This window comes from Ipomoea triloba, chromosome 8, assembly GCF_003576645.1.
Source record: "Ipomoea triloba cultivar NCNSP0323 chromosome 8, ASM357664v1".
Classification (NCBI taxonomy): Eukaryota; Viridiplantae; Streptophyta; class Magnoliopsida; order Solanales; family Convolvulaceae; genus Ipomoea; species Ipomoea triloba.
The window spans coordinates 15,454,014-15,471,090 of NC_044923.1; the positions used below are offsets into that span (position 1 = coordinate 15,454,014).

At 38.2% G+C, this 17,077-nt stretch overlaps 1 protein-coding gene across 1 annotated transcript; it reads left to right on the plus strand.

Moving 5' to 3' along the window:
- Positions 1–8,995: 8,995 nt before the first annotated feature.
- LOC116027006 (protein FAR1-RELATED SEQUENCE 5-like) lies at positions 8,996–9,928 on the plus strand. The gene has a single exon (XM_031268435.1). It carries the CDS (start codon positions 8,996–8,998, stop codon positions 9,926–9,928), a length of 933 nt encoding a protein of 310 aa, XP_031124295.1.
- Positions 9,929–17,077: the final 7,149 nt, after the last annotated feature.

The window sequence follows — 17,077 nt, forward strand, 5'->3', positions numbered from 1 at the left end:
GTTGTTCAACTCCTTCAAAGTTTACTCCGCCTCTTTCTACTTCGCAAGTAGAGATGGTTGAAAATGGTTGAGAATGGTTCTCCAACTTGAGATTCTTGTGCTTGAACTTCTTGATTTCAAAGCTAGAGCTTCACAAGATCTCCTTTTCAATCTGGATAAAACTTTGAGATTTTGAGTATTTTTGACACATTGGAAGTGATTTTACTTGCTAATGAGTTTTTCACATTTTCAACCTTGTTCAAGTGTGATGGGACAAGGGTATTTATAGATGGGAGTTTTCATATTCGTTGGAGAGAATCTGAAAATTCAAACCTATTGCCCAGTGTGTAATATCCAATGGGTAAGGTTTGACCTTTCAGAATGTCAGCATTTCTAGCCGTTTGTTCACTTTTATGCAAGTACAATTTGTCTTTTGTCTCACAAAAAGGTGACAATCATTAAATGCTCCTTGGGATCGTTGCTTATGATCCATTTTGACATTTAGGTTATACCCATTCTCAAGGCTATAGATAAGACAACTTTCAGAGAATGTCTAATGCCTTGGGTACTCGTGAGAATGATTGACCTTATCATTCCCATCATCTCCTCGAATTAATCACTTTTTGATTATTCGGATTCAAGGGTTCGACCCTTCCATATTTCAGCCTAAGTCTTCAGTCTTCGGTTCTTCGATCTTCAACTCTTCGGTCTTGAATCTTTTACTCGAAGACTTATTTCTGAAATGACAACAAGTCATTCTTCGAGAGTAATGGCTCGTCTAACTACTAAGACTGAGACATGGATCCGATTCTCTAAACTATAAAAGATAAAATGAAATGGGGGGGTGTCTCTTCGGGTCTTTGGTATCATCAAAATCAATGTTCGGGCTTCCTAACAGGTGTTAAGAAGGAGCTTTTGGAATTTGAGTCCGCCATGGTTGACATGGAGGTGATTTCGGAGCAAACCTTTAGATAAACATCGCACGAAAATGCGGACACAGCTACCATGCAAGGTATGTATTGATTCCTTGAATCGTTGAGCTCCGTCATGATTGGAAAATACCAAGATTAGTATCTTAACGTGATAACTTGGTGGTATATGGGTTGAATAGGTGAAAAAATGCAGACATGATGATTCTTTCTTGTGGGTTGAATATTTCGTTGTGTGCCAGCTAGGGGATTAGTTGTGCCGTTACCATGATTTGTGTGTGAGATATCTAGAACCGATATGGAGATGTAGAAGTGAAGTATTTGCTTTGTTCAAGAGAGGGGTACACAGTGACTAAGGCACAAAGGTCATCAACCGTAGGGGAGGGCAACAGAGCAAATATAAACACACTCCGACGTGTATCAAATAGGGTTGGGTGTATGGCTAGGTGTGCCCTGAAACGACAAAAAGACAGACTGNGGGGGGGGGGGGGGGGGGGGGGGGGGGGGGGGGGGGGGGGGGGTTGAATAGACTCACAGGGATTTTTAAAACTTTTTTTTTCGAGATCAAAGATAATAACGCAGCAGATAAAGGTTATAGCAAATTTTAAGTTTACTTTGCACAAGAATTTATTTATGAAAAAGTTAGGTTTGAGAGTGGCATGCAATGCAGTACGTAAAAATAATAAAAGAGAGAGAGAGAGATTTTTATAGTGGTTGAGCTGTTAACAAAGCCTACTCCACTCTTCTTCACAACTCGTAAAGGTTTGCACTATTTTCTCCTTAATAGTACAAGTCTCCTTTACAACGTGCTCCCTTGATCACCAAGCCCGGCAGCCACGTTTGATTAGGTTGTTCAACTCCTTCAAAGTTTACTCCGCCTCTTTCTACTTCGCAAGTAGAGATGGTTGAAAATGGTTGAGAATGGTTCTCCAACTTGAGATTCTTGTGCTTGAACTTCTTGATTTCAAAGCTAGAGCTTCACAAGATCTCCTTTTCAATCTGGATAAAACTTTGAGATTTTGAGTATTTTTGACACATTGGAAGTGATTTTACTTGCTAATGAGTTTTTCACATTTTCAACCTTGTTCAAGTGTGATGGGACAAGGGTATTTATAGATGGGAGTTTTCATATTCGTTGGAGAGAATCTGAAAATTCAAACCTATTGCCCAGTGTGTAATATCCAATGGGTAAGGTTTGACCTTTCAGAATGTCAGCATTTCTAGCCGTTTGTTCACTTTTATGCAAGTACAATTTGTCTTTTGTCTCACAAAAAGGTGACAATCATTAAATGCTCCTTGGGATCGTTGCTTATGATCCATTTTGACATTTAGGTTATACCCATTCTCAAGGCTATAGATAAGACAACTTTCAGAGAATGTCTAATGCCTTGGGTACTCGTGAGAATGATTGACCTTATCATTCCCATCATCTCCTCGAATTAATCACTTTTTGATTATTCGGATTCAAGGGTTCGACCCTTCCATATTTCAGCCTAAGTCTTCAGTCTTCGGTTCTTCGATCTTCAACTCTTCGGTCTTGAATCTTTTACTCGAAGACTTATTTCTGAAATGACAACAAGTCATTCTTCGAGAGTAATGGCTCGTCTAACTACTAAGACTGAGACATGGATCCGATTCTCTAAACTATAAAAGATAAAATGAAATGGGGGGGTGTCTCTTCGGGTCTTTGGTATCATCAAAATCAATGTTCGGGCTTCCTAACAGGTGTTAAGAAGGAGCTTTTGGAATTTGAGTCCGCCATGGTTGACATGGAGGTGATTTCGGAGCAAACCTTTAGATAAACATCGCACGAAAATGCGGACACAGCTACCATGCAAGGTATGTATTGATTCCTTGAATCGTTGAGCTCCGTCATGATTGGAAAATACCAAGATTAGTATCTTAACGTGATAACTTGGTGGTATATGGGTTGAATAGGTGAAAAAATGCAGACATGATGATTCTTTCTTGTGGGTTGAATATTTCGTTGTGTGCCAGCTAGGGGATTAGTTGTGCCGTTACCATGATTTGTGTGTGAGATATCTAGAACCGATATGGAGATGTAGAAGTGAAGTATTTGCTTTGTTCAAGAGAGGGGTACACAGTGACTAAGGCACAAAGGTCATCAACCGTAGGGGAGGGCAACAGAGCAAATATAAACACACTCCGACGTGTATCAAATAGGGTTGGGTGTATGGCTAGGTGTGCCCTGAAACGACAAAAAGACAGACTGCACGCAATTAATGTGTTTACTGAAAGTCATACACACCGTTTATTTGCCCGAGAGGCAAGACCGTTCTTGAAAATTAACCAGAACTTGGAAATCGGGCATCAAGCATTCATAGCAGCATGTGAAAAAGCTAACACAGGGACTTCAAAGGCATTTGATCTATACGGTGTACTAGGTGGTGGTTCAAATAGCATTGGTGCTACGTGTGTTGACTTTAGGAATTGCGGAAGAGATGTTCAAGCACAGCTACACAAGGCCGATGCACAATCAATAATAGAGAAATACACACAGAAAAAGGCGTTGTTTGATACGTACACGTTTGATTACGACGTTGATGACGAGCAGCAGCTGTGTAGAGTGTTTTGGTGTGACCCTATAGCGAAGCAAAACTACCTTAAGTTTGGAGAAATGGTTTCGTTCGATGTAACACTACAAGAAAAAAATCAGTTTCTTTCGATGTTAAAAAACCGTTGTCTTTTCTAGAAAAGACAACGATTAAAAACCGTTGTCTTTGTTCGTGACTTTTAACAACACCGGTTTCAACAACACTCAATAGACAACGGTTAAAAAATCGTTGTCTGGTTAAAAACCGTTGTCTTTGTGCGTGACTTTTAACAACACCGGTTTTAACAATAGAAATTTTACCTCAAAGAAACCGGTTTTTAACTGTTGTCTATGTCTTTTTTCTTGTAGTGCAACGTACCACACAAACAGGTTCGTTCTATTTATAATGTTTGTAATAGTTTATATGGCTAATGTGTGACACTTAATTTGAAGTTGTGTGATGACAATGCGTAATAAGAATGCTAATTAAAAAATTATATAAAGACTAATTTATTTCTAGAGTTGAAAAATTTATCAAACGATTAATATGTACATATATTATTGAGTTAATAATGTGTGAATAACCCAGTGTCGTTGTGTGCCCAACTATTTGATTATCAACTATGCTTTGAGTGTAGGTACAGGATGGTGTTTGTACCTTTTACAGGGATTGACAACCATAAAAAGTGTGTCACGTTTGGAGTTGGGCTCATCTCGAGAGAAGATAGAACATCGTATGCCTGGTTACTAAATGCATTTAGGCATTGCATGGGGCAAGCACCAACATGTATAATAATAGATCAATACCCTACAATGAGAGAGGTAGTACCTCAGGTGTTTCCCGAGAGTAGACATCGTTTCTGCATGTGGCACATCATGACAAAAGTGGGAGAAAAGGTAGGGGTGACCTTAGCAAAAGATGAAATGTTTCGAAAGAAATTAAATGATGTTGTGTGGAACGAAACGTTGGGACGAGAAGATTTTGAGAGGAGTTGGCACGCAATAATGGCAGAGAATGGATTAGAAGATAATAGGAGGTTCACACTATTAGGACTCTAGGTCTTTGACTCATATTGTGATTCACTATCCTACTCATCCTATACCTAAGTCTTTGACTCATATTATGATTCATTATTCTACTCATCATATACCTCTACTTGTGTATATTTATATATTCTCTCAGACTCTGTAACCTCTGTTGTTGTTAGTCAATACAATTATACGTTCTCATCTTGTATCAGTTAGCCTAGGTTCTCAATGGCTGATGATTCTGTGAACTCGTCTGAGCGTACCGTTTCTGATGTGCAAAGCTATTTCCTCTGTCACGATAACGGTGAATTCGTTGTCTACAACCCATCACTTCATCAGTATCAAGCTCAATTATAAAAATTTTTTGTTCTAGAGGACGCAGGTGGTGCCCTTTCTTGTTGGTCATGATCTAATTGGTTACGTTGACAGAACGATCGTGACGTCGCTGGCCATGCTCCCTGCTGTCGACAAGGACTCACTGCCGACGCCAAATTCGACCTTAGTTGCTTGGCACCGCCAGGATCATGCCATCCTCTCCATGCTCGTGTCGTCTCTTACGAATGAGGTTATGCCTCTCGCGATGGGTTGCCGCACAAGTCCGGCGCTATGGGATGCAGTCACGCAAGCTTTGGCGTCGTCTACCCGTGCTTGGACTCATAACCTTGTCGGCCAACTCCATAGTCTCCGACAAGGAGAGTCGTCGGTGGTGGACTACATTGGCCGTGCGAAACTGATCGTTGAGGAACTCGCGCTTGTCGACTGGCCAGTCACTCTCGATGAACAGAACATGTACGTGTTCTGAGGGTTGCTACCGGAGTACCGAGGGTTGACATTTTCCCTTGCTGTTCGTGGAGATCCGGTCACGCTTCAGGAGCTTGCTGATCACCTGGGGCATTAGGAATTTCTCGCTGCAGATGACTACGGTGGTGGTGTGTCGCTGGTGGTCTACACAGTGCAATGTGGTGAGCGTCGGTTTCCTCGCGGAGGACAGCAGCGCTGTGGGCAGCGTGGGGCTGCCGGTGGTAGAGGCCAGCGCGATCGCGGTCAGGCTGGGCAGTCGTCGGCTGGTCGTGGTGGCCGTGGTGGTCGGGGTAGCTCCGGTGGTAGTCGTGTGTTCTGTCAAATTTGTGGGCGTCCAGGTCACTCCGCCGCGGCTTGTTATGACAGGTTTAATGAAGTTGTTGCTCCTCGTGCGAACTTGTCCTATCATGATGTTGGGGCGCCACCTCCTGACTCTCAGTTGTGGGTCCCAGACACGGGTGCTACGAATCATGTGACGCTAGATATTGCTGCATTGTCTGTTCCGGAGGACTATATAGGTACTGACACTCTTCGTGTTGGTGACGGTATGGGTCTTCCTATTAGTCATATTGGCCATGCTTCCTTTAGTACCTCCTCTCGTTCTTTTCGTTTATCTAATATTCTTCGTGTTCCTTCGCTTTCTACGTCCCTTTTATCTGTTCAGAAATTCACTACAGATAATAATGTCTTTTTTGAGTTTCATCCGTCGTTTTTTGTTGTGAAGGATATTCAAACCAAGGAACCTTTGTTGCGGGGCAATAGCTTTGGGGGTCTTTACATCTTGCCAGTTTCGAGTTCTAGTTCGTCGCCTTCTGCATTTCTTTCGGCCCGTGCCTCCGTTCCTACCTGCCATGATCGTCTCGATCACTCTCTTGATCGTGTTCTTGGTTCTGTTTTACGTTTTTGTTCAGTTAATGGGTCAATGTCTGTGTCTCGTTGTAATTCGGGTCTTTGTAGTGCTTGTCAATTGGGCAAGTCTGCTCGTTTTCCTTTATCTCGTATTGACTCTTCCAGCTCTGCTGTTTTGGATTTAATTACGGACATTTGGGGTCCTGCTCCCATTTTATCTTATGATGGTTATCGTTATTTTGTTCTTTTTGTTGATGATCATTCGCGTTATACTTGGTACTATCCAATGAAACAAAAATCTGATTTGTATGCAATATTTGATAAGTTTCGTGTCATGGTTGAGCGGTCTTTTAATCACAAGATTAAATCTATTCAGTCTGACTTAGGGGCTGAATATAAGAATTGCATTCCACTCTTGCCTCTTTAGGTATTTTCCATAGGCAGTCCTATGTTTACACTCATGAGCAGAATGGGCATGTTGAGCGCAAACACAGACACGTTGTTGAGACTGGTTTGACTCTCTTGGCTCATGCTTCTGTTCCGTCTAGGTACTGGATTATTCCTTTGAGACTGCGGTTTATCTTATTAACAGGATGCATTCTCCTACTTCATAAGTCTCTAGCGTCTTATTCTTTCTTGCGTGTGTTTGGGTGTCTGTGCTATCCATACTTGCGTCCTTATATCGTCATAAGATATCCTTTCGATCCTCTCCATGTGTCTTCTTAGGTTACCCAGATTCCTTTCGGGGGTACAGGTGCATGGACTTGTTGACTAATAAGATTTATGTATGCAGGCATGTTCGGTTTGATGAAACTAAGTTTCCATTTGCTAAGTCTGCTACACAGGTACCTGCACCGTCACGGCTGCACCCGTGGGCTGAATCTATCTTGAAGTCGTGCTCTATTGCTACGCCTACTCCTCCGCCACCGCAGCTAGATGTGTCTATTGGTGCCCCTGCTGCTAAGCCACAGGGTAGGACCTGTGGGAAGTCTGCTAGACCCATGACTCGGTCTCATGCCATAGATACTCGGAGTCGATCTCAAGCTCCTCTTGCTGGTCTAGCTGCTCAGGTATGTCCTACTGATCCGACTTGCTACTCTCAGAGTGGCGTGAGGCGATGGATCAAGAGTTTAATGCCCTCCTTCAGAATCAGACTTGATGTTTGGTCCCATCGACTCCTTCTATGAATGTCATTGGTTGCAAGTGGGTTTTTCGTACCAAGCGCAAGGCTGATGGCTCGATTGAGATGTACAAGGCTCGGTTGGTGGTGAAGGGGTTTAATCAGGTGCCTGGGCAAGATTTCTTTGACACGTTCAGTCCTGTGGTCAAGCTCACTACAGTCAGGTTATTTCTTTCTTTGGCTATGTCTTCTGGTTGGGTTATTAGGCAACTTGATGTGCACAATGCCTTTCTGAATGGTAGTTTGTCTGAGACTGTTTATATGTGTCAATCACCTGGTTATGCTGATTCTTAGTATCTTGACCATGTCTGCTTATTGAGACGCTCTTTGTATGGGTTAAACCAGGCACCCCGTGCTTGGTTCAATCGGTTGCATGATTTTCTCTTATCTGTGGGCTTTGTTGCTTCCAAGACAGACGTGTCTCTTTTTCATTGTTCTGAGGATTCTGGTTTTATGTTCATACTGGTGTATGTTGATGATATCCTTGTTATGGGGAGTAGTCAGGGCCTAGTGGATTTGTTGTTGGCTAAATTATCTGCTACATTTAAGATACGAGATCTTGGGGAGCCTGGGTTCTTTCTTGGTATTGAGACGGTGCGATGTGGTGCTGATTTGCTACTCTCTCAGCAGTGTTATATGAATGACATCTTGAAACGTGCAGGCATGTCTGATTACAAGCCTTTGTCTACTCCTATCTCTTTAACTAGGGCCTCTACATTGCAAGCAGATCCCTATGATGATCCTACCCGGTACAGGAGTCTTGCTGGGGCTCTACAGTATCTTATAGTTACTCGCTCAGATCTCTCCTTTGCGGTCAATCTACTGTGTCAACATATGCATGCACCTATGGTTCAGCACTAGGAGCAGCTGAAACGAGTTCTGCGGTATGTCAAAGGTACTCTCCTCTTTGGGCTTTGTGTTCGGTCGTCCTCTTCCAGGGAGCTGTATGCCTTTTCTGATTCTGACTAGGCTGGCTGCCCTGAGGATCGTAAGTCCAGAAGTGGATTCGCTGTGTTTCTTGGGTCCAACCTCGTCTCCTAGGTCTGCAAGAAGTAGAGGAAAGTTGCTAGGTCTTCTACTAAAGCTGAATACAAGGCCCTTGCAGATGTATGTGCTGAGGTCACATGGATTTTGTCTCTCTTGCGTGAGCTTCGCATTACTGGTGTCTCGGTTCCCAAATTATGGTGTGACAACCTTGGTGCCACCTATATGTGTGCCAATCCAATCTTTCATGCTCGCACTAAGCATGTAAAGATTGATTATCACTTTGTTCGAGATAAGGTGGCTGCTGGTGATCGAGATACAGGTGAATTTTATTTCCTCGAAAGACCAGCTTGCTGATATGTTCACCAAAGCTCTTCCTGGTTCTAGATTCAATTTTCTCAGAGACAAGCTACAGGTTGCCAGTTTGCCTTGTGCTTTAGGGGGAGTATTAGGACTCTAGGTCTTTGACTCATATAGTGATTCACTATCCTACTCATCCTATACCTAGGTCTTTGACTCATATTGTGATTCACTATCCTGCTCATCCTATACCTCTACTTGTGTATATTTATATATTCTCTCAGACTCTGTAACCTCCATTGTTGTTAGTCAATACAATTATACGTTCTCATCCACACAACTATTTGACGCTAGAGGCATTGGATAGAGGCGTATTTTGAAGGAGCATTTATGGCTGGCCTAATGCGAACAACATCAAGATTAGAGGCAGAAAATGGAGTGTTTGGATCCTGCATCAATGAGAATGGAACGTTGTTAGAGTTTTTCACCCAGTTTGATAGTGTGATAGAAATGCAACGACACAAACAAGCACAATTAATTGAAGATATTGAAACCTCCACTCCAAGAACGAAGACCCCTCTGTTGATTGAGAAGCATGCAGCGTCCATATACACAATTGCAATCTTCTACAATGTGCAGGCAGAGATTTATGAAGGGTGTTTTTCGTGCAAAATAACATGGAGGGAAGAAGCTGAAGATATCACGGTATACACAATCAAGGAGGGTCAAGCGAAGAGTTTTAAAGTAAGCTATGCAAGAGAAAGGGGGAAAATACAGTGTTCGTGTGGCAAATTCAAAAGGGTTGGAATATTGTGCAAGCATGTTTTTGTTGTATTAAAGGACGATGATGCAGAAATGATTCCACCAAAGTACATAGTACAGAGATGGACCAAGAATTGTAATGCAAAGGAGACAGAGGCACACACGGAAGACAATGATGAGAATAAATTAGTTGGCAAGGTATGGAATGAGTTCAACAACTACATGGCACTATCAAAGGGGAACATTAAAGATTTGCAGGAAATGCTAAATTTTATGCAAGACAAGAAAGGTGAAATGATGAAGAGCATGGGGATGATAGAGGCAAAAAGGAAAAGCAATGATTTAGTTGAGACGTTTTATGGCACACAAACAACCACTACGATAACAATAAAGCCACCACCAATATCAAAAACCAAAGGTAGTGGGAAGCGTTTAAAGAATGCACACGAAAAAGTAGCAGAGATGAAAAAGATAGACGGTCGCAAGTGTAATGGTTGCGGACAAAAACCAACCCGACACAACTTTCGTAACTGTCACATGAATCCGAAGAAGCAGAATTAGGAAAATAAGAATGATAAGGCGTAGGAGTGAATAAGTGGAAAAAGAAATGGGTTGAATTTGTTTGAAATAGATGTCATTTTACATGTGTTATACAATTTCGTAAATGATATTTTGGTTGTTTAGATGTTTACGCATTAGAAATGATTATGGTAAATTAGATTTATTAATAAGGCTGCAGTAAGGGATTTGAGTGAATAAGTTATTATGTGAAGTTCCAATCTCCAAAAAAAAAAAAAAAAAAAACCAAACTGCAATTACAAAAAATATATATACTAGTCTTGGAACAATACAGTTTTTGTTTATATATTTTTAGGGTTTCTCCAATGAACTATTGCCCAGAAATCCCTCTCGAGACCAAAAATTCCTCTTTCTCACTCAACTCCATTTTTTTTTTTGAATCTCTGAAACCAAAACTAACACTCCCTCCTAATTCTTTGAATAACATGCATGCATTCTTGTAATATGGTTAATTATTTATTTACTAACAAAATAAAAAAAAAATACTAACCTGGAACTGAAACCTCCAACGCTGGACCGGAGCTGCGACACCGTCGATGACCATCACCGCCTTCCGCCATTGAACCACGCTCAGATTGCAACCCACAGACTACGGAATACATGCAACGCCACCGCCTATCGTCCCTCGCAACTTCGCCCTCCCGCCCGTCGCCTCCACACTAGTGAAGCCTACCGTCAACGTCCGTCGCAAATATGCCCTCCCGCTGCAACTGACGCCTGAAGAAACGAAGTGCCGGATGAAGAAAAGAACCAGAAACGCCGAACGTCGCCAGTCGCTGACGTCCCTCTCAACTGCGCCCGTCGCCAGTCACCAACAGTCGAGTGAAGAAAATTGAAAATCGCAACTGACACGTTGAGCAATTGAAGAGCCACCGTCGAAAACAATGCAGAAAAATCCCAATGACAGAACAGAAAGAATCCCAAGAGTCAAGGAAATAAAAAAAGAAATTGATTGATTAATACCAAAATTAAACAGAGTTTGAAATCTACCATAATTAAAACATTGGAATAAAAAGACCCAAAAACCCCAGGCTTCTAAAAGCATCGCCCAAATCAATAAATAACTCAAAAAAATAACATCAATCTTACCATCCAAAATCTTAATCTAACGATCACTATTTAACCTCATAGACCGCTATAATATACTAGTTCTCACCTGAATAGATATATATACACACACACACACACACACACACACACACACACACACACACATATATTTGGTCCAAGTTGAAGAAGGTATATGAGATCTAGTCACTCTTTTATGATTAGTAAATATGTTTGGCAGATTATTTGTTAAAAGTTGCAAATTGATTATCTTCTGAACTTCTAGTTTAATTTAGTCTAACTAGTACGTAGACTTAAATACTGAAGATATTTTCAATCTATGAAATTTCTCGGCATTCCATTAAATTTGGTCTCATATCACCCCCTAATGTCATGAAATGATCTTCACAAAGTATGTAATCAACGTATCAATTCATCCCTTATCATGGGCTCTAAGTATTTAGACAACAGATGGAGGTTGATAACTAACATGTATACTTAGTTTTATTTGATAGTTCCTAGAGATACGCTATGATGGTGATACAAGAAAAGTGACTGCACACTAATAATAAAACGCAGAGGTGGAAATGTTTGATTTGAAATCACGTACTAGGTGTGAGGAGAATAAGCATGATATGCAGTAAGTTAGATTTGGATAAAATAATAGTATGTAAAATTAGAGGTCCCCAACAAGAAAATACATAATTTAGAAATTTTCCTTCACACATGCAATACTCATGTGAAGGATGGAGGCTACTATTTGGCATATATACAATCTCCAACAAGATTATAAAAACTGACTCATCATATTTTGCCCAATACGACCCAAGCTCATGCCATAATTTAAAAGAATTTTGGTTTTTAAATTGTTAAAGTATCGCAACAAATGAAATACTTAATTAAAGTATATATGCAATTATCTAAAGATAGCATATATATATTCAAATAGAGAAAGCATACGCATTAAATGGAAATATAAGAATACTTAACAATCTTAGGGAGGTCAAATGCCAAATAGAAGTATAGATGGTGAGACCATTCAAGATTTCTAAAATTTATTTTCTCAACGTATGAGAGGTTATCATCATCAAATATTCACAAGTTGTTTGGTTCAGGTAAATTGACATGATGTGATTCACTTCAAACTTTCAAGTACATAGCATTTAAAATAACTATATCATGCATCACGTCATGACATGATTATAAAATATTTTTGACAGAGTAGCATAGCAATAAAGATAGAAGTTGAAGACTTCATTCACGAGTCTAAGAGTTATTACTCACCCAAAGATTAATCCCTATTTGAGATCTTCTAGATCTTATTATATTAACATTCTAATGATCGACACATTATCAAGGAGGAAAGATTTAGAACTTAGAAAGTATATTGCTACAAAAAATAGGGCTCGTTTACTTCATAAAGCATTTTTTTATTTTCTATTTTTTAATTTTTCAGTTTTCATTCTCTGTTTTTTATTCTCTATTTTTGTTTAGAAAACTTGTTTACTAACACTCATTTTTTCAAATTTATTTTATAGAATAATGTTATAAAATTAATAAAAGTTTAATTTTGAATGACTTTTAGACCTTATATTTAAAATATGTTTGGATATGTTTGGTACGGTTTAAATGAAATAAATATAATTTTTAATTTTAATTCTAATATATATAAGTTTTAATTTTAATAATGTGAATAATGTCTAACTTTAAGCATAAGCAAATAAGTTATGTTTATATAAGTAAATGCAGATAGAAAAGATAGAAGAATGTGATAAGTAAAAGAAAATGATAATGAATGTAATCATAGTAATGGATAATTATATAAAGGCTAAAGTGTCATCTAGCACCATGAACTATATCCAATTATTCATGCCGCACCCTGAACTTTCATATAATATATATCGAGCCGCAAACCAAAATAAAAAATTCACCTAGAACTTTTAGCAAGTTTCCAGGTCTTCTTGCTGACATGGCGTCTGATGTGGCATTTCTCTTAACCTTATGTTGTCCAGGTAAGTGTTTACATATTTAAAATTAAAAAAAAAACAAAATTATTATATTAAAATAACCAGAATTTTATTCTCTTTATTTTTATAATGTATACTTTTCAATTTTGCAATTCCAATGTTTCAATTTTTTTTTTCAGAATTTATATTTTTTGGCCAATTTATTGTTTAGTATTTTTTCAATTTTCCAAATTTATAGAAATGCTAATTTTTTTTTTTTGTATTTTTTGTCTTTTTTTTAAAAAAAATTATTTTTAATATGTAAATGCTTACATGGACAACATAATGTTAAAAGAAATGCCACATCACTTGAAAACATGCGCCATGTCAGCAGGAAGACCTGGAAACCTGCTAAAAGTTCTAGGTGAATTTTTTATTTTGGTTTGCGGCTCGATTATACGATATGAAAGTTCAGGGTGCTGCATGAATAATTGGATATAATTCGTGGTGTTAGATGACACTTTAGCCTTATATAAATAGATAATGGTGAGAATGTGGTTATAGTGATATATAACCAAATAGATGATAGTTGATTTTGTTTTCTATTTAGGAAACAATTTTTTAAAGTTCTCTAGATTTCTAGAAAACTGGAAAATGTTTTGTTAGTAAACATGTTTTCTGTTTTCTATTCTCTAGTTCTCTGTTAGTAAATGGACCCTTTAGTCTTTGATGTTCCTTTCAAAAACTCAATGGCACTCAAAATACTTAATATAATATTTATGTACTACTATTGGAGTACAATGCAAGGTGACTAACCTAAAGACGACGAGCCTTACACTACTTAGTATAATATTGTCATGTACTACTACTAGAATACAAGATGACTAGTCTAGAAAACTGATGAAGTGTTTTATTAATTTTGCCTCTGTAATGTTCTGCTTACAAAGTTTCACTTGTGAAACAATACTGTATTGTACTGTACTGGTCATATTTAAAGACAGAAGATAGATTTAACATCTTAAAATCTTAAATTTAGCCAATGGAAGATTACAATTTATTGGTCATAGCAATCCTTTAGAGATTGACATAGAATCATGTGGATCCTTTTAAATCAAATATTCATTATTAAGGTTTTGGTAAAATGGGTGACAGAGAAAAATGAGTGCTTTTAGTTTACCTTATGGATAAAATCATATTAAAATTTTGGGGACTATCATTTGTTTAAATCCCAAGATATGAGGAAAATTTAATGTTCAAGACTCATATCAAATAATTTATGAAAAAAAAAAAACTAGCGCCACAAATAAACCTTAATTTGGACAAATATTAATTGTTTTTTGAATTGGTATCAAGTCAATTTCACACTAGAGTCATATAATTTGTCGTAATGTTGTTATCATATAATTAGTGCTATGAATTTCGCCTTCAGGGCAAAGCTACATTTAGAATTCATGATATAGTTTTATATATAAGAAGTGAGGTAAATTTCAATATTTATGGCCTATAGCAAATAATTATTACCATCAAAAGCAAATCAATAAATACTCTTTTATGACGGTTCACATTGCCATGAAGCATAAGAGAACAATTTGTGAAACAACAATTGTCAAAAGACAATTAGTGCACTCATTATAAAATGTATGCATGTGTTGGTCACATCAAGAAAGCGTATCACAATTGGTCACAGGGGTGAAGTTTGGAAGAAGAGACCAAGATTGAGTCTCACCCGCGACAGTGTGAGAGCAACCTCAACCTCTCAAAGTGAGGGGGCTTCTTGTGCGCAATGAGCAATGGTCTAGCATTTGTGTTCAATTGAGTTACCATGGTTAATAAAGCTCTCAAAATTTGGCCATCATTAATTCGTATGCAAATACATATGACATATCTCTTTCTCGGTACAATTATGCGATAAAGATAGTTTTTATGAAAATATGACAAGTTACACATAATGTCATCTATTGGTTTTATGACTTTTGGGCAATCAATAGAAGGCCAACACTATAGTTAAAATAATGAGTATAGAGAGTAAATATTTTGTATTATGAAATTGCTTGTTTCTTCTCCCCATGTGTGGGATCTATTTATATAAGAGGGATAAGAACCCTAAAAGGAATAAACCCCTAGACTGCTTCATATTGGGAGTCCTTGTTACATTATAAATATGAAGTTCAATCCTGTGAGCAGTAAGCTCGCTTCTTATTACATTAGAAATAGGAATCCCAATTCTTATTACATTATAAGTAGGAAGCCCAAGCGTACTAAACTACCCTTGGCCAAGATGTCTCTATTTCGCAGGACCGTGAGCCCTAGTACACCATCCATCACCATCTATCATATAAATATATGCATGTATAAATATCTTCTTTTGAGAACAAAAATACTTAGCTTTTAGTTCATTGAATGGTTGATGTCAATATCCAACACAAACATCATCTAAGCTTCCTTTTCTTTTGTGATTGATGGATACCCCCGGCTAGGGTACACGACCCGAAGGGCCTCGGTATCTAGAGCCCGCTGACTGACTAGACCTTTCCAGCTTGTGACTCGGGCAGAAGACCTCGAGTAACCCGGCTGACACAGGCAATCGGGAAGCGGAGCCCGATTGGGTGCGCTCGAGAGGCGGCGATAATAAAGAATCAGGTATTTATGGCGGATCTGTGAGAATTCTTTCCTAACTCAGAAATGGCAAGTATTTATGATGGCATGGCGGTTTAAGTAACTTCCCTAAAATTATATGGAGTATTTGTTAAGATCTTTCCTTATTTCCTTTCTAAGGCTTATTATTCTTGTATAAATACCCTGGGGTCACATTATTGAGAGTTACGTTCTGACTTTACTGCAAGCATAATTACTCTGCTCAATTATTCTTGTGCTATCTTTCATTATTTATCCTAAGTTTTACGGTAGTGTTGGTTGTCCGAACAGTTATAACGCAACCGTAAAACCAACAGTGATCATCAAGAGTAGTAATCTTGATAATAAAGAACCTTTCCGGCAAGAAAATTTCGTCAAGCTTAGTTGAGAAGTTGTTTAATATATAAAATGAGGATAATCCTCAAACATTATTCCAATAGCTTTTGTTAAGTAGAGGTTGGTAAAGACCAAGTCTAAGTACTCGGTAGTTGAGAGATTATTGAGCGGAGGTCGGTAAAAGGTTTACAGTCAAGTCCAGTACCTTGTTTAAAAAATTGTGATGACGGTCTATAAGAAAATAAAATTACGTCTTCGTTACTAGCTATAACTTTTAGCATAAGTGGTAAGCGCTTGATCCTAATATATAGCATTTGTATCCTTAAGTCTGGTTACCACATTAATTGATTAATCCAAAGGAGGCAGTATGAGCAAAAGGCAAATGACTTGATAATACCATTAGGAATGCCTCATTAATGCTGCGCTCATGAACTAGTATAGCATCTGCAAAATTATGAGAACGACAAGTTTCAATAATTTCCGACATTACTTGACCACCACTGCACGATTCATTTGCAAATTGAGTAAGACGTACGAGCACTAGGGTTGTAGGGAGTGGTAATCAAAATTTTGGAATTTCCTTATCCAATTTCAGTCTTGTAGGGAAAATCCCCGTGGGAATAGGAAATCTGACGGAGCTTATTCATGGCGTTCACTGAGGATTAATATAGAACACTTGTGTTGATAACGTGTTATCAATTCAAATGTATCCTAGAATTAATATAGAACAATCGTATTCCCACCAAAAAAAAAAAAGAACACTTGTATTGACGAACATGTTCACTGAGGATTAATATAGAATCTCGTGTTGATAACGTGTCATAAATTTAAATGTATCTTAAGATTAATATAGAACACACGTATAGATAACGTGTTATAAATTCATATGTATCCTGAATCGTAGTATCTTTCCCATCTTAGGAAAGCAGTGGACATAATAATGTAGGGTAAAGCAGAGAGAGACAAGAAATATATGGACAACCATTTATCTTTTTTTATCCATCCTTCAATCCAATATATACCTGATATACAAAATTTCAGTATAACTACAACACTTAAAAGATGAAAGACAATATTATCATAATATAATATCTCTAGTAATATTCATATATAATTATTTACAACATATATTAGATTTTGTAAATTTATTGTATAATAATCATCTCTC

Excerpts from the sequence above, each read along its gene's own strand:
- LOC116027006 (XM_031268435.1), top strand. The coding sequence starts at position 8,996 with ATGGCTGGCCTAATGCGAACAACATCAAGATTAGAGGCAGAAAATGGA.